The sequence below is a fragment of the Macaca thibetana genome, chromosome X (genome assembly GCF_024542745.1).
Source record: "Macaca thibetana thibetana isolate TM-01 chromosome X, ASM2454274v1, whole genome shotgun sequence".
NCBI lineage: Eukaryota > Metazoa > Chordata > Mammalia > Primates > Cercopithecidae > Macaca > Macaca thibetana.
In genome coordinates this window covers 56946845-56965647 of record NC_065598.1, presented here as the reverse complement: position 1 = coordinate 56965647, position 18803 = coordinate 56946845, and the positions used below count along the sequence as shown (strand labels likewise).

Sequence of the window (18803 nt, the reverse complement as noted above, 5' to 3'; positions counted from 1 at the left end):
ACACACACAATTTCAATTAAGTCTATTTTTAACTCTACAGGTCTTAAAAAGAAATTCTGTCAAATCTCTTATCAGATTTTAGCTGGAAAAAACAGCTATTTCAAGTCACAGAAATCATAAACCTGAAAGAATTAATTTTCTCCAATGGGAATTGCACCCACACTGCCAAATAAGGGCACCAAATCCTGACTACTAGACCAGAGTGTGGGGCAGTCTCTACCATTCTGTCCAAGGGAGATCTACAGCAGGCAGTTGTGAGCTTGTAAAATCTTGCAGAGGAGACAAACACTAATGATGGGTGTAGAAAATACTCTGATATCAGTATATAAATTTCATTCTATAGTCTTTTAGTTAGGTCCTTTATAGGAAACACACGATTTTCTTGTTTTTTTTTTTTTTTTTTTTTTTTTTTTTTTTTTCCAGCTCCCATCCATCTGAAAACAAGAGACTTTTTAGAATTACACCATACCCACATCTCTTTTTATGAAAATTGGGAAATGCATTTAGAATTAGAAGATAAAATAGAATTGAATGATGGGGAATGAATGTAGGGGTGCCCCAAAAACCGTATTCCCAGAGACAGGAGTTCTCACTCTGCACTAGAGTCTCCACAAATCAGGAAAAGGATAGCCCCCAATTTAATTTCACCTCCAAAGGCATCACTTAGGTGGCCATTGGCAAATCTCTGCTTTCCTGAAAAAAAAAAAAAAAAAAAAAAAAAGGTGCTGGCAACCATGACAAAGATAACTAAAACTCTAGGATACCTTGTTGTTTTTATGCATGTTGATTTTTTGTTTGCTATTTCTTAATATTGATCTAGAAAAGCAATATTCTTTTTAAGAAAGAGAAAAAGTGTAAGTAGGAAGCCCTGTGTCTCCAAAGTCAGAGGTATGCTGAAATGAGGGAGACACTTTAGTAAATCAACGAAAAGACATTAAGATAGAGAGTATAACAGTGGTTACCAGAAGCTGGGAATGGTATTTGGGTGAAGGGGGAGTGGGTATGGTTAATGGGTACAAAATAACCCTTAGAAAGAACGAATGAGACCTAACAGGTGATAGTACGACAGGGTGACCACAGTCAATAATAATTTAATTGTACATTTAAAATAACTAAAATAATTTAATTTGATTGTTTGTAATATAAAGGATAAATGCTTGAGGAGATAGATACCTCATTCTGCATGATGTGATTATTACACATTGCATGCTTGTATCAAAGCATCTCGGGTACCCCATAAGTATATGCACCCACTAGGTACCTACAACAATCAAAACTAAAGGAAAATAAAAGTCTCATCCTTTTAATTCAAAAATTGCAATTTGTATTTTCAAGGATAAAACAAAATTGTTTAATAAACAAGGGCTGTTAAAAATGGTACCTGAAAAATTGTGGACAAAACCCTTTACTGATATTGGGAAATTTTTCTTGGCTGCCAAAGTTAAAATTCGGATAGATGCATCAAAACCTCTTCTAAACCATAAAAAAAAAAAAAAAAAACCTTCAAATATGAGAAGCTTTGGATAAGACATACAATTTTAGATTATATAAAAAGAAGCTTGATTATTCCTTATCCAAGCCTACATAACATTCCACTTCTCCCTGTAAGAAAACAAAACAGTGGAAGATAGAGATTTATACAGGATTTGAGAGGGATTAATAACATAGTCATCCCTTGATACACAGTACTATCAAAACCCCATATGTTGTCGACTGCAATCCCAAATGAAAGTTAGTTCTTTACTGTAAGAAATCTATGTAGTATATTCTTTAGGATTCCTGTAGATAAAGACAGCGATGTCTCCTTTCCTCTACTTTGAAAGACAGACAGTACACACGGACAGTCATATACTGAGAGCCAAAATTATTTTTCATGAATATTAAAGGAAGACATTTCAGATGTAGAATTTCCTAGAAAATTCAACATGATATAAAGTACATACATTACTTACTTCTCAGCTCAGTGGATAAGCAAGACGCTGTAGATAATGGAATTTACATATTACAACAATTAGCTTCAAAGGGATGCAAAGTCTCAAAAGAAAACCTTAAGTTCTGTCAAAAACAAGATATTTAGGTAACCTAATATCAGAGGAAGGCCTCTTCATCAATCTGGATAGACTAAAGGGAACATTGGACTTCTCTACGCCAAAAACTAACAAACAACTGAGAGGATTTGGAAGATCGGAAGGATACCATAGATACTGGATTCAAAAATTCTTCCTACAACCTCAACTTTTATATGTACTTTTAAAACAAGATAAATCAGACTCCTGGAATGAACAGAAGAAAATTAGTTGACATTGGAAGGAATGAAAAGAAGTTTCCTAGAATTAGAGAGAAGTCTCTCCTTAATTTTTTGGAATAGTTTCAGAAAAAAACTGGTATCAGTTTTTTATATGTCTGATAGAATTTGACTGTGAATCCATCTGGTGCAGGGCATTTTTTGTTGTTGGTAGTGGTTTTTATTTTTTTTATTACTAATTCACTTAGAGAAGTTGATATTGGTCCATTGAGGGTTTTAATGTCCTCCTGCTTTAACCGTGGAGATTGTGTGCTTTCAGAAATTTATCCATTTCTCCTAAATTTTCTAATTGGTGTGTATGGAGTTGTTCATAGTAGTCTCTAAGGATCTTTTGTATTTCTGTGAGATCAGTTGTAATATAGTATTTGTTAATTTTTATTGTGGTTATTTGGATCCCCTCTTTTTCTTTGTTAACCTAGCTGGGAATCTATCAATCTTAAATATTTTTTTAATAACTAAATCTGGGTTTCATTGACCTATTGAATGAATGTTTGCATCTGAAATTCATTAAGCTCTTCTCTAATTTTTTCTTTTATTCTGCTAGCTTTGGGGTTGGTTTGTTCTCTTTTTTCTAGTTCCTTTAGGTGAAAAGTTAGATTGCTAATCTGACATTTTTCTATCTTCTTGATGGAGGAATCTTAGGGCTATAAACCTTCCTCTTAACACAGCTTTGGCTGTATCCCAGAGATTTTGGTAAGTTGTGCCCATCTTTTCATTAATTTAAAATATTTTTAAATTTTGACCTTAATTTCAATGTTCACTCAAGAGTTATTCTGGACAAAGTTCTTTAATTTCTATGTATTCGTGTCTTTATGAGAAATCATCTTAATATTGGCTTCTATTTTTATTTCACTGTGGTTTGAGATTGTGCTAGATATTTTATTTTTAAAAATGCAGTGGAAAGGGAACACTTCTACACTGCTGGAGGGAATGTAAACTAGTACAACCACAATGGAAAAACTGCAGTGATCCTTTAAAGAACTACAAGTAGAACTAAGGGAGCTAAGCTGTGAGGATGCAAAGGCATAACAATGATAAAATGGACTGGGAGCTTGGGAGGAAAGGAAGAAAAGGGGGTGAGGGATAAAAGCCCACAAATTGGCTTCAGTGTATGCTGCTTAAGAGATGGGTGCTCCAAAAGTTAAAAATAAATAAATAAAATAAAATTTAAAAAATTAGTGAGACTTGTTTTATGATTGAGCATGTGATCTATCTTAGAATACATTCTGTGTGCACATGAGAGGAATGTATATTCTGTGGTTGTTGGATGGAGTGTTCTGTAGATGACTATTTTGTCCAAGGGGTCAAGTGTTGAGTTGAAGTTCACCGTTTCATTGTTAGTTTTCTGCCTTGATCATCTGTCTAACATTGTCAGTGGGGAGTTGAAATATCCCACTATCATTATGTGGTTGTCTAAATCTTTTGATAGGCCAAGAATAACTGGTTTTATGTATCTGGGAGCGCCAATGTTGGGTGCATATATATTTAGGATACTTAAGTCTTCTTGTTAGGTTGTACCTTTATTATGTAATGTTCTTCATTATTCGTCTTATTTTTTACTGATTTAAAGTCTGTTTTATCTGATATAAGAGTAGCTACCCCTGTGCTTTATTGTCGCATGTTAGACATTTATCCATCATTTTACTTTGTATGTCATTACATGTTAGATAAATTTCTTGAAGACAACATGACAACATGTGGTTGGGTCTTACCTTTTTGTCCAGGCTGCCATGCTGTGTCTTTCAAGTGGGTTGTTTACCCATTTACATTCAAGGTTAGTATTAATATGTGTGATCTTGATCCTGTCATCCTGCTGTTAACTGGTTGCTATGTAGACTTGAGTGCATAGTTGCTTTATAGTGCCTGTGGGCTATGCACTTAATTGTGTTGTTGAGGTAGCACATGTCAATATTTTGATTCCACATTTAGCACTCCCTTAAGGACCTCTTATAAGACTGGTCTAATTGAAACTTCTTCTTCTTTTCTTTATATATACTTTAAGTTCTAGGGTACATGTGCATAACGTGCAGGTTTGTTACATATGTATACTTGTGACATGTTGGTGTGCTGCACCCCTCAACTCGTCAGCACCCATCAACTCATCATTTACATCAGGTATAACTCCCAACGCAATCCCTCCCCCCTACCCCCTCCCCATGATAGGCCCCGGTGTGTGATGTTCCCCTTCCCGAGTCCAAGTGATCTCATCATTCAGTTCCCACCTATGAGTGAGAACATGCGGTGTTTGGTTTCCTGTTCTTGCGATAGTTTGCTGAGAATGATGGTTTCCAGCTGCATCCATGTCCCTACAAAGGACACAAACTCATCCTTTTTTATGACTGCATAGTATTCCATGGTGTACATGTGCCACATTTTCTTAATCTAGTCTGTCACTGATGGACATTTGGGTTGATTCCAAGCCTTTGCTATTGTGAATAGTGCTGCAATAAACATACGTGTGCATGTGTCTTTATAGCAGCATGATTTATAATCCTTTGGGTATATACCCAGTAATGGGATGGCTGGGTCATATGGTACATCTAGTTCTAGATCCTTGAGGAATCGCCATACTGTTTTCCATAATGGTTGAACTAGTTTACAATCCCACCAACAGTGTAAAAGTGTTCCTATTTCTCCACATCCTCTCCAGCACCTGTTGTTTCCTGACTTTTTAATGATTGCCATTCTAACTGGTGTGAGATGGTATTTCATTGTGGTTTTGATTTGCGTTTCTCTGATGGCCAGAGATGATGAGCATTTTTTCATGTGTCTGTTGGCTGTATGAATGTCTTCTTTTGAGAACTGTCTGTTCATATCCTTTACCCACTTTTTGATGGGGTTGTTTTTTTTTTTCTCATAAATTTGTTTGAGTTCTTTATAGGTTCTGGATATTAGCCCTTTGTCAGATGAGTAGATTACAAAAATTTTCTCCCATTCTGTAGGTTGCCTGTTCAGTCTGATGAAATACCTAGGAATCCAACTTACAAGGGATGTAAAGGACCTCTTCAAGGAAAACTACAAACCACTGCTCAGTGAAATAAAAGAGGACACAAACAAATGGAAGAACATACCATGCTCATGGATAGGAAGAATCAATATCGTGAAAATGGCCACACTGCCCAAGGTAATTTAGAGATTCAATGCCATCCCCATCAAGCTACCAATGACTTTCTTCACAGAATTGGAAAAAACTGCTTTAAAGTTCATATGGAACCAAAAAAGAGCCTGCATTGCCAAGACAATCCTAAGTCAAAAGAACAAAGCTGGAGGCATCACGCTACCTGACTTCAAACTATACTACAAGGCTACAGTAACCAAAACAGCATGGTACTGGTACAAAAGCAGAGATATAGACCAATGGAACAGAACAGAGTCCTCAGAAATAATACCACACATCTACAGCCATCTGATCTTTGACAAACCTGAGAGAAACAAGAAATGGGGAAAGGATTCCCTATTTAATAAATGGTGCTGGGAAAATTGGCTAGCCATAAGTAGAAAGCTGAAACTGGATCCTTTCCTTACTCCTTATACGAAAATTAATTCAAGATGGATTAGAGACTTAAATGTTAGACCTAATACCAGAAAAACCCTAGAAGAAAACCTAGGTAATACCATTCAGGACATAGGCATGGGCAAGGACTGCATGTCTAAAACACCAAAAGCAATGGCAGCAAAAGCCAAAATTGACAAATGGGATCTAATTAAACTAAAGAGCTTCTGCACAGGAAATGAAACTTATTCTTTTACTTGTCTGGGAAGGATTTTATTACTTCTTCACTTGTGAAGTTTGTTTGATGGGCTATGGAATGCTTGGTTGGAATTTCTCTCCATTAAGGATGCTTAAGAAAAGCTTCCAATCTCCCCTGGCTTGTAAGGTTTCTACTGAGAGGTCTGCTGCTAGCTTAATGATGTTCCCTCTGTAAATGATCTGCCCTTTTTTTCTAAGTGCTTTTAATATGTTTTTTTCTTTTGCAATGATTTTGGTGAATCTGACCACTATGTGCCTTGGAGATGGCTCTCTTGAATGGTACGTAGCTGAGGTTCTCTGTATTTATTGCATTTTCATTTCAACCTCTCTAGCAATATTAGGGAAATTTTCATGGGCTATATCTTCAAATATATTTTCTAAGTTGCTTATTCTCTCTCTTTCTCTCCCAGGAATGCAAACAAGTTATAGGTTTGGTCTCTGCATCATCCTATATTTCTTGGAGGTTTTGTTCAATTTTGTCAATCCATTTTCTTTATTTTTGTCTAACTAGATTTATTCAAAAAACTGATTTTCGATCCCTAATATTCTTTCATCAGCTTCGTGTATACTGATGTTAATACTTCTGATTGTATTATAAAATTATTGTAGTGAATTTTTCAGCTGAAGAAGTTCCATTTCTGTCTTTCTTAAAAATCGTTATTTCATCTTTAAGCTCTTAAATTGTTTTACTGGATTGCTTGGCTTCCTTAGATTGAGTTTCAATTCCTCCTCACTCTCAATGAGCTTCCTTGCTATCCAGATTCTGAATTCTATATATGGCATTTCAGACTATTCAGACTGGATAATCGCTATTGCTGAGCTCATTTAAAGGTAAGGGGACCCTCTGGTTTTTTGAATCACCAGAGTTTTGCTGATTCTGTGAGGGTTGGTGTTCCTTTAACTGTGGTGTAAATTGAGTAGTTAGTTAGCTTCATTTCTGAAAGTTTCGGAGGGCTAAGGTTCTGTCCAGGGTCTTTGCTAGTCCTGGTCCAGTGGTCAGCTAAGGCCAGAGTGTCTCAGAGAGGGATGGGGAGTCCCAGGGACTATGCTTTGCTAGGCTTTGCTATAGTTGTTCCATGCATAAAAGTCCATGCTTGCTTTAGCTCCATCTTTGTCTAATCTGCAGGGAGATTCATCTGCCAGTCCAAACATCTATGCAAATCCTCAATTACAACTTTAAAAGTATTGAATATATAAATAACTCAATAGCTACTAATCTTCTCAAAACCTTTTAAAGAAATATGTGAAGCAGAATTTTATTATATTTCAATAAACATATTTGATTTTCTACCTTTTGACTCATCATATTGATATACACTGGTTTTGCACAGCCTCTGTTGAATGACTGAATAGCATGTAAACATCTATTTCCTCTCTATGGGTATTTTTCTCAACTCTTTACATTCTTAACTCCTACTCATTCTTAAGGTCTCAATTTACACATTAGATTTTTTTACGATTATTGCCCTACCTCCCCTCTGCAATGGGGTCAGGTTTTTCTACTATGATATGCTAGAACACTATGCATTTCCTGTAACAAAAGAAATATAAGTAATTAATTTCCTGTTCACCAACCGTAGGTTAAACATCAATGAGAAAGTGCAAGAAATACTTGACATTTTGCTGATAAAACATGATGAAGACTGATTTTCAATAATATAAATGAAGAAAGTTTTACATAGAATTAAAAAGAGGCAATTAGAAGTAGAATCTGTTTCATATTATTAATATTTTTATTTATTTATTATTATTATTATTATTATTATTATTATACTTTATGTTCTAGGGTACATGTGCATAACGTGCAGGTTTGTTACATATGTATACTTGTGCCATGTTGGTGTGCTGCACTCATCAACTCGTTTTTAGTCTAAGATATATCATGCTGAGGATGGGCAAGATAGGAAAGCAAGCAATTAATATTCTTGACTGTACTAAGTCATTGTAGCATATGAAATATAAATTATATATAACAGTTCAGTTCTGTGCTACACAAAGATACTTGGTGAATTTATGGAGCTTTCTTTTAAAAGCCTCATAATATAACTCAGCAAAGACAATATAAAATTTTAACAAAAGATAGGCATTAATTTTTACAAAATTTGGACCTTCAGAAATTACTCAAAGGCACTATTAAGACAATGGCATCATTGAAATATTAAATCTTATATATGTACACTTACTGTTATATGTACATCAGCCAATCTGGTAGTACAGTAGGAAAATATATCTGACCCAGCCAAAACCATATTTATCTCAAATACTCAAAAATGATTATAACAAAATTCACACACAGAAAATTATAATATTATGTATAAAAACATTAATAACTACATTGGCACATGGGTACTTTCATGGGGATATGGAAAATTAAAGATAACAAAATCACCAAATTTAACCTCATTATATTTGAGGAAAATATAATAGAATGAGGCCTAATTTAGTACTAGTCAACAAGAACTGTTGAGGTAAACTAACAGTTATGAAACATCGTATTGTGAGTTTGGGTTAAATAAAGATGTTTCAGAGTGCTTAAAAGATTACAGTCTAGTAGGGGAGAAAAACTGACAATCTCAATCATAACCTTTTTTGATGATCAATAATGAATAAGACTTTTTTCATGTGTCATTTTCTCCCTTCCTTCCTTCTATAAATAACCATGAGGCATGAGTGTCAAATCCTCCCTTCTGTAAATGACAAAACAGGCTGAGATTTGTTAGGCAACTAAGGTAATGAGTAGCAAGGCAAGAATCATACCTAGGTCTGACTCCAAACCTGACTCCAAAACCATTTCTCTTTTTATTCACTCTGACTATACATTACTTATGCTATATAAGTTAGATGAGAATTCCGTTCTGACTATACGTTACTTATGTTACATAATTTTAGATGAGACTGCCATTCTTGATGTAGCAGACATCCTCTTATCACCTGAAAAATCCAGGTAACCTATAGTAGGATAGGATTCATGTGAAGTGCTGTAATACTCTGAATAGGACCTCAGAAGATGTATGTGTCCAGAGATTTGTCCATTTCTTCTAGGTATTCCACTTTGTTAGTTTATAATTATTTATAATAGTCTCTGATAATCTTTTGTGTTTCTGTGGCATTTGTTATGATGTCTCCTTGGGTATTTTCTTGAATATTCGAGCTAGTGGTTTATCAATTTTGTTTATCACAAAGATAAACAAAGAGAATCAACTTTTTGTTTTACTGACACTCTATTGATTTTTTGATCTCTATTTCATTTAGTTCTGCTTTGATATTTATTATTTTGTTTTGTGTACTCATTTGGGGTGCGGTTTGTTATTGCTTTTCTATTTCTTTGAGGTGTATTGTTAGATTGTTTATTTAAAAAAAAATTATTTTTTTCAGATAAGATCTTCTCTGTTGCCCAGGCTGGAGTGCAGTGGTGCAATCACGGCTTACTGCAGCTTTGACTTCCCAGGCTCAAGTGACCCTCCCACATCTTCCTGCCAAGCAGCTGGGACTTTAGGTGTATATCACTACTCCCAGATAATTTTCTTTTTTTGTAAAGAAAGAGTTTTGCTTTTTTTCCCAACCTGGCCTCAAACTCCTGGGTTTAAGAAATCCTCCCACTGATGTAATGGACCTCTTCAAGGAGAACTACAAACCACTGCTCAGTGAAATAAAAGAGGATACAAACAAATGGAAGAACATACCATGCTCATGGATAGGAAGTATCAATTTCGTGAAAATGGCCATACTGCCCAAGGTAATTTAGAGATTCAATGCCATCCCCATCAAGCTACCAATGACTTTCTTCAAAGAATTGGAAAAAAATGCTTTAAGTTTCATATGGAACCAAAAAAAAAGTCCACATTGCCAAGAAAATCCTAAGTCAAAAGAACGAAGCTGGAGGCATCACGCTACCTGACTTCAAACTATACTACAAGGCTACAGTAACCAAAACAGCATGGTACTGGTACCAAAACAGAGATATAGACCAATGGAACAGAACAGAGTCCTCAGAAATAATACCACACATCTACAGCCATCTGATCTTTGACAAACCTGAGAGAAACAAGAAATGGGGAAAGGATTCCCTATTTAATAAATGGTGCTGGGAAAATTGGCTAGCCATAAGTAGAAAGCTGAAACTGGATCCTTTCCTTACTCCTTATACGAAAATTAATTCAAGATGGATTAGAGACTTAAATGTTAGACCTAATACCATAAAAACCCTAGAAGAAAACCTAGGTAATACCATTCAGGACATAGGCATGGGCAAGGACTGCATGTCTAAAACACCAAAAGCAATGGCAGCAAAAGCCAAAATTGACAAATGGGATCTCATTAAACTAAAGAGCTTCTGCACAGAAAAAGAAAATACCATCAGAGTGAACAGGCAACCTACAGAATGGGAGAAAATTTTTTTAATCTACTCATCTGACAAAGGGCTAATTTCCAGAACCTACAAAGAACTCAAACAAATTTACAAGAAAAAAACAAACAACCCCATCCAAAAGTGGGCAAAGGATATGAACAGACATTTCTCAAAAGAAGACATTCATACAGCCAACAGACACGTGAAAAAATGCTCATCATCACTGGCCATCAGAGAAATGCAAATCAAAACCACAATGAGATACCATCTCACACCAGTTAGAATGGCAATCATTAAAAAGTCACGTGCTGGAGAGGATGTGGAGAAATAGGAATACTTCTACACTGTTGGTGGGATTGTAAACTAGTTCAACAATTATGGAAAACAGTATGGAGTTTCCTCAAGGTTCTAGAACTAGAAATACTATATGACCCAGCCATCTCATTACTGGGTATATACCCAAAGGATTATAAATCATGCTGCTATAAAGACACACGCACACGTATGTTTATTGCGGCACTATTCACAATAGCAAAGATTTGGAATCAACCCAAATATCCATCAGTGGCAGACTAGATTAAGAAAATGTGGCATATATACACCATGGAATACTATGCAGCCGTAAAAATGGATGAGTTTGTGTCCTTTGTAGGGACATGGATGCAGCTGGAAACCATCATTCTTAGCAAACTATCACAAGAACAGAAAACCAAACACCGAATGTTCTTACTCATAGGTGGGAACTGAACAATGAGATCACTTGCACTCGGGAAGGAGAACATCACACACAGGGGCCTATTATGGGGAGCGGGGAGGGGGAGGGATTGCATTGGGAGTTATACCTGATGTAAATGACGAGTTGATGGGTGCTGACGAGTTCATGGATGCAGCACACCAACATGGCACAAGTATACATATGTAACAAACCTGTACGTTGCAAACATGTACCCTAGAACTTAGAGTATAATAATAAAAATAAATACATAAATAAATAAATAAAGATAGTTAACAAAAAAAGAGAAAGAAATCCTCCCACTTCAACTTTCCAAAGTGCTGAGATTACCAGCGTGAGCCCCCGTGCCCAGCCTTTTTCTACTTTTTTGATGTAGGTGTTTATTGCTACAAACTTCCTTCTTAGCACTGCTTTTGCTGTATCCCATAATTTTGGTCATTGTATTTTGATTTTCATTTGTTTCTAGAAATGCATTTTCTCCTTTATTTCTTCCTTGACCCAATGGTCATTCATGAACATTTTGTTTGTTTATTTATTTACTTATTTATTTTGAGACAGTGTCTTGCTTTCACCCAGGCTGGAGTGCAGCGGCCATGCTGTCGGCTCACTGCAACTTCTGCCTCCCGAGTTCAAATGAGTCTCCTGCTTCAGCCTCCCAAGCAGCTGGGATTACAGGTTCCCACCACCATGCCGGCTAACATTTTTTGTGTTTTTAGTAGAGACAGGGTTTCACCATGTTGACCAGGCTGGTCTTGAACTCCTGACTTCAAAGGATCCACCCACCTTGGCCTCCAAAAGTGCTGGGATTACAGACCACTGTGCCCAGTGAGCATTTTGTTTAATTTCCATATTTCTGTACAGTTTCTAAATTTCCTCTTGTTATTGATTCCTAGTTTTATTCAATTGTGGGCTGAGGATATACTTGATAAAATTTCCTTTTAAAATTATTTTATTTGTACAAATTTATAAATTACATGTGAAATTTTGTTACATGTATATAATGTGTAGTGATTAAGTCAGGATATTTAGGGTGTAACTCAAGTACGGTTTTTTTAAAACTACAGTTACACTTCTCTGCTATCAAACATTAAATTTATTCCTTCTAACTCTATGATTTCTACACCTTAATCCACTATTTTTTATCCTCCACCCTCGGCCCCAATCACCCTTCCCAGTCTCTGTTATCTATCTTTCCACTCTATACGTCCATGTGATCAAATTTGCCAGCTCCCATATATAAGTGAGAACATGCAGTATTTATGTTTTTGTGTCTGGCATATTTCATATGTTCTTCAGTCCCAACCTTGTTGCTGAAAATAACATGATCTCATTGTTTGTTTTTAATGGCCAAAAAATATTTCATTGTGTATATATTGTACACTTTTTTATTCATTCATCTGTTGATGCACACTTAGGTTGATTCCATATCTTTTTTTTTTTTTTATGTACTGCTGCAATAAACATGAGAATGCAGGTATCCCATTGGTATATATTTTTTTCCTTTGGGTAGATACCCAATAGTAGAATTGTTGGAACCTGGGCAGAGGCTGGCACCATGCTTCATGTAAATCCTACAGAAAAATGAGGCAATTAAACCTCTTTTCTTTAAAAATTACCATCTCATGTATTTCTTTTTAGAAGTGCAAGAATTGTGTAGCACACCCACTTATTTATCGTTTTCTTTATTTGAACCTTCTCTTTTTCTTTTCTTGGTTATTCTAGTTAGCACCTTATCCATCTTGTTTATCTTTTTGAACAACCATCGTTTCTGTTTCATGAATCTTCTGGTTTTTTTTTTTTTTTTTTTTATTGTCTGCTTAATTTAGTCCTGCTTTGATCTATGTTATTTATTTTCTTCTCATAATGTTGGGCTTGGTGTGTTCTTGTTTTTCTAGTTCATTGCAGTGCATTGTTAGATTGCTAATTCGTAATCTTTTATACTTTTTCAAATGTAGGCATTTATTGCTATAAATTTTGGTCTGAGCACTGCTTTTGCTGTATCTCAGAAGTTTTGGTACGTTGTGTTTCCATTTTGATTTGTTTCAACACATTTTTTTATTTCTATCTTAATTACTCTGTTGATCCCATGTTTATTCAGAACTCTGTTGTTTAATTTACATATATTTATATGGTTTCCAATGTTTCTCATGCTATTTATTTCTAGTTTTATTCCATGTGGTCTTAGAATATACTTTATATGATTTTAATTTTTTTTAATATGTTGAGACCTTTTCGTGGCTTAACCTATAGTGTAAAATTCTGGAGAATGTTCCACGTGCTGATAAAAAATGTATACTCAGTAGTTCTTAGATATAATGTTCCATAAATGTCTATGAGGTTCATTTGGGTGAAAGAGAAGTTTAAATCCAATTATTCTTTTTTTAATTTTCTGCCTAGATTATGTGTTTAATTCTTAGAGGAGTATGTTAAAGTCTTCAACTAGTAGAGTATTGAAATCTTTTCCTTGACTTACATATAATATGTGCTTTATACATCTGGGTGTTCCAGTGTTTGGTTTATATATGTTTATAAAATCTGAATAGACTAATAATGAATAATGAGATTACATCAGTAATAAGATGCCTCCCCACATAGAAAACTCTAGGAATAGTTGGCTTCACTGCCAAGTTCTTCCAAACTTTTAAAGAACTAACACCACACTTTTCCAAAAAATTGAGGAGGATGGATTCTTCCTAACTCATTCTATGATGCTGAGGTTACTACAATACCGAAACCAGACAAAGAAGCAAAAAAAAGGAAACTACAGGTCACCTTTCTAACAAACAAAGATGCAAAAACAGTCAGGCTCCACTACTGCAGGTATGCTGGAGTTTGTTGGAGGTCCACTCCAGACCCTGTTTGCCTTTGTATCACCAGCGGAGGCTGCAGAACAGCAAAGATTGCTCTCTGTTCCTTCCTCTGCAAGGTTCATCCCCAAGGGGCACCTGCCAGATGCCAGCCAAAGCTCTCCTGTATGAGGTATCTGTTGACCCCTGCTGGGAGGTGTCTCCCAGTCAAGAGGCATGGGGTTCAGAAACCCACTTGAGCAGGCAGTCTGTCCCTTAGTGGAGCTCAAGCACTGTGCTGGGAGATCTGCAGCTTTCTTCAGAGCCAGCAGGCAGGAATGTTTAAGTCTGCTGAAGCTGCACCCACAGTCGCCCCTTCCCCCAGGTGCTCTGTTTCTGCACAGCAAAAGAAACTATCATCAGAGTGAACCAGCAACCTACAGAATGGGAGAAAATTTTTGTCATCTATCCATATGATAAAGGGCTAATAGCCAAATTTACAAAAAACTTAAACAAATTTACAAGAAAAAAAATTCCCATCAAAAAGTGGGCTAAGGCTATGAACAGACACTTCTCAAAAGAAGACATTTATGCAGCCAACAAACATATGAAAAAAATCTCATCACCACTGGTCATTAGAGAAATGCAAGTCAAAACCACAAAGAGATACCATCTCATGCCAGTTAGAATGGCGATCATTAAAAAGTCAGGAAACAACAGATGCTGGAGAAGATGTGGAGAACTAGGAATGTCTTTATACTGTTGGTGGGAGTGGAAATTAGTTGAACCATTGTGGAAGACAGTGTGGTGATTCCTCAAGGATCTAGAACCAGAAATACCATTTGACCCAGCAATCCCACTACTGGGTATATACCCAAAGGATTATAAATCATTCTACTATAAAGACACATGCACATGTATGTTTATTGTAGCACTGTTCACAATAGCAAAGACCTGGAACCAACCCAAATGCCCATCAGTGATAGACTGGATAAAGAAAATGTGGCACATATACACTATGGAATACTATGCAGCCATAAAAAAGGATGAGTTCATGCCCTTTGCAGGGACATAGATGAAGCTGGAAACCATCATTCTCAGCAAATTAACACAAGAACAGAAAACCCAATACTGCATGTTCTCACTCACAAGTGGGAGTTGAACAATGAGAACACATGGACACAGGGAGAGGAACGTCACACACTGGGACCTGTCAGGGAGTGGAGGGAGGGATAGCATTAGAGAAATACCTAATGTAGATGATGGGTTGATAGGTGCAGCAAACCACCATGGCACATGTATACCTATGTGACAAACCTGTACGTTCTGCACATGAAAAGTATAAAAATAAATAAATAAATAAATAGAAAATGAAATTCAAAATTGCCACAGTACATTATCTACAAAACATCTTACATTTATATTTGTCCAATTGTTTTAACATTATCTTTTTTAAAAATCTTACTTTTCCAATTTGAGATCACACATTGAATTTAGTTATCATGGGTCTTTATTCACCTTTAATCTGGAGCAGTTCCTTAGCCTGTCACTGGCATTAATTCTTTGACATTTCTAAATATTACAGGCCCTTAATTGTGTAAGATGTTTATAAATTTTGTTTTGTCTGATAATTTATTATAGTTAGATTCAGGTGATTCATTTTTGTCAGGGACATCACAGATTTGTTGTTCAGATTAATGTTGGCTATTTGATTATGATGGTGTCTACCATATATCTGCACTCTACAGGTAATATTCCCCACTCTTGAAATTAATAAGTGGTAGGTGAAAAGATATTTTGAGACTACAAATATTCTGTTTGTCAAACTTTTGTCCAGTGGTTTTAGGATCCATTGATGAGTTATGTATGAATTAAGTATTATTTTAATGGTTGCAAAACAATGACTTTCTAAATCCATTATATATATGACTATATATATAATGATATCATTTTATATATATATGTGTGTGTGTGTGTGTGTGTGTGTGTGTGTGTGTATAATGTTGTTCAAGGACCTGTTGCTTCTAGGATTGTTTAGCGAACAAAATTATAAAACATTTTTGGGGGATATTGGAAGAGCTTTCCTTACCATAGTCTCATTACTTATGTACCTCCCTCCAGTTCCCTGCCAGCCATACTAACTCACAGCAGCATGTCCTTGCCTTCTTCACTGTAGCTTCTTCTAACTGGAATTCCCTTACTTAATGGCTAGCCTGGAAAACATGTAACTCTGCATTTGTTGGTTTCAGCATCATCTCTTCTCTAAAGTTTCTTAAGATTCCCTCCTTAGCACTGGACATTCCCTTCTTTAATTTCCCTGCTGTACCCAAAGCAGACATGATTCCAGCATTTAGGAAACTTTATTGCACTTGTCCATTTACATGTCCTAATTTTCCAGTAACATAAAGGCAAGAAGCAAATATTACCATTTTAGTAAGATCAACAGTTAGAGAAGGAAATAAAAGTAGAAAGAATAACTAAATGAGTCAATAAATTCCCCAGTTGTTTTTCTGCTTGCCTGCTGGTGCTTGATTTCACCCAATTAACAGAAACACCACCACCACCACCACACACACACACACACACACACACACAGACATTAACCTTGCAGAAGGTCCTCCTAAAACTTTCCTGGGCAGACCCAGCCCCCAAAAGTTTTCTCCAAGTACTGGGCCACAGCCAGGGTCAGATGATCATTAAAGGGTCCAGCCACAACCTGGATACCTAGAGGAAGTCCTTTGACATTCAGCCCCAGTGGGCACTGGGTCACAGGTAAACCCAGGGCATTGAAGACACCTAAAGAAAACAAACAAAAGAAGTGAGAAATCAAGACCTGTTCCTGAAAACATATTTCTTCATTTATTTTGTCAATAATGAAGACAATAGGTGAAAACATATAATTACAATTTACTATCTACTTAGGACTTAATAATATTTAGGAACTTTACCTGTGTTAAATATTTGACATCACAACAAGCTAATGATATAGAAGCTATTAATTATCACTATTTTTCTGATGAAATAACTGAAGAATAGAGAAGTTAGATAACACATCCATGATCACTTGGCTAGCAAAAGCTGTAATTGAGATCTGAATGCAGAAAATGTCAATAATAGCCTAAAGTTATTTCCCATGATGTTATTCTAACTTGTTTTCCATAGCACTTTCAGAAAAAAGCAGAGTAAATTATAAAGTAGAATAATATATTCTTAAATATATGGATTTTCTTTTAAGTTATAAACATTTTGTAATATCACTTCACACTAATCTAGAGTTGTGATTTGTCATTATTTACCTCATTCATGCTGTTATAAAACTTTATTGTGGCATAATTTATATAAAATAAGATTCCGCATTTCAAATGTACAGTTTAATGATTGCTAATAAATTTACAGAATTGTGCAAGCATCACCACAATCTAGTTAGAGAACATTTTTATCATTCACTCCAAAAACTCCATACCAATCAGCAATTACTCTCCATTTCTCTATTCCCCCAATCCCTAGTATCCAGTAATTTAACTTTTATCTATATAGATTTCCTATTCTGAACACTTTCTAGAAATTGCATTATATAATATGTAACATTTTGTGTCTGATTTCTTCCATTCTGCACAATGTTTTCAAGGCTTATATAAATGATTCTTTTATGGACAAAGACTATTCCATTGAATAAATATACCAAATTTTGATTATCTATTCACCAGTTACTGGACAGTTGGACTAACACTTTTGGCTATTACTAATTATGCTGCAAAAATCAGCAATATAATTACACATTTGTTTATAAGTCTTTGTATGAATATTTGTTTTCATTTCTTGAGCATATATATACATATATAGGTGAATGAAATAGTGGAGTCTTATGACAAATTTACATTTAACATTTTAAGAAAATGCCAAACTGTTTTCCAAAGAGTCTGCACGAATTTAACAATAGCCTTACCAGAAATGTATGAGGGTTCCAGTTACTCCACATGCTCATTAACCCTTATTCTTTCTGTTTATGACTATTTTAGTGAATGTGCATTGATAACTCCTTGTGGTTTTAATATGCATTTCCCTAATGAGCAATTACATTGAACATTCTCTCATGCACTTATGGGCAATTAGTATGTTTTCTTTAGGAAAATGTCTATTGAAATCCATTGTGCATTTTAAGTCGGGTTATTGTCTTATTATTGAGTTGTAAGAGTTTTTCCTATGTTTAGAATATAAATCCCCAGTCGTTATATAATTTGCAAATATTTCCCCCTGGTCAGTGTCTTTTCTTTTATTATTGAGGCTATTGAAATAGCTTTTTTTTTTTTTAAATTTTGGCAAATTCTAATTTATCGTGTTTTCTTTTGTTGCCCGTGCTTTTGAAGCTGTTTCTAGGAAGCCTTTTATCTCAAGGTCATGAAGATGTACTCATGTTTTCTTATAACAATATTAGAGTTTTAGCTTTTACATTTAGGTCTCCTATTTATTTTACATTAGTTTTTGTATACATTGTGTGTGCGGCAAGGCTCCAACTTTATTCTTTTGCATGTAGATACCCAGTTGTCCTAGAACCATTTGATGAAAAGACTATTAATTCTTCACGGAACTGTAATGAAACCTTTTAATAAAGGTTTCAATACGTTTTACTTTATTAAAAGTAAATTGAGAGGGAAGTAAAGAGAGTGATGTCAGCAAGATAACAAACTAGGAGTTCTCCAGTTCCAGTCCCCCTCACAGAAATCCAACTACCAACTATTCGCAGATAAGAATATTTTCATGAATATCCCTGAATTTGGGAGATAGCCCCTCCAGCCACAGAACAGATAACGGCTGCATTCAAAGGGTAAGAGGAATGGTTTCACTTCGTATCATCACCCTCTCTCAAACTGTAAGGGTGC

The 18803-nt window shown here is 35.4% G+C and overlaps 2 protein-coding genes across 4 annotated transcripts in view; one reads left to right on the top strand and one right to left on the bottom strand.

Moving 5' to 3' along the window:
- Positions 1-18803, top strand: part of LOC126946496 (zinc finger X-linked protein ZXDB-like) — a 540578-nt gene that overhangs the window by 325159 nt on the left and 196616 nt on the right. The gene's annotated exons all lie outside the window — the stretch shown is intronic.
- The window catches only part of FAAH2 (fatty acid amide hydrolase 2), a 294424-nt gene continuing 291885 nt past the window's right edge, over positions 16265-18803 (bottom strand). For all 3 annotated transcript variants that reach the window (XM_050776927.1, XM_050776926.1, XM_050776925.1), the window contains one exon: positions 16265-16719. In XM_050776927.1, the coding sequence (XP_050632884.1) occupies positions 16544-16719 (176 nt within the window). In that variant the 3' untranslated portion in view covers positions 16265-16543. The remainder of the gene's footprint in view (positions 16720-18803) is intronic.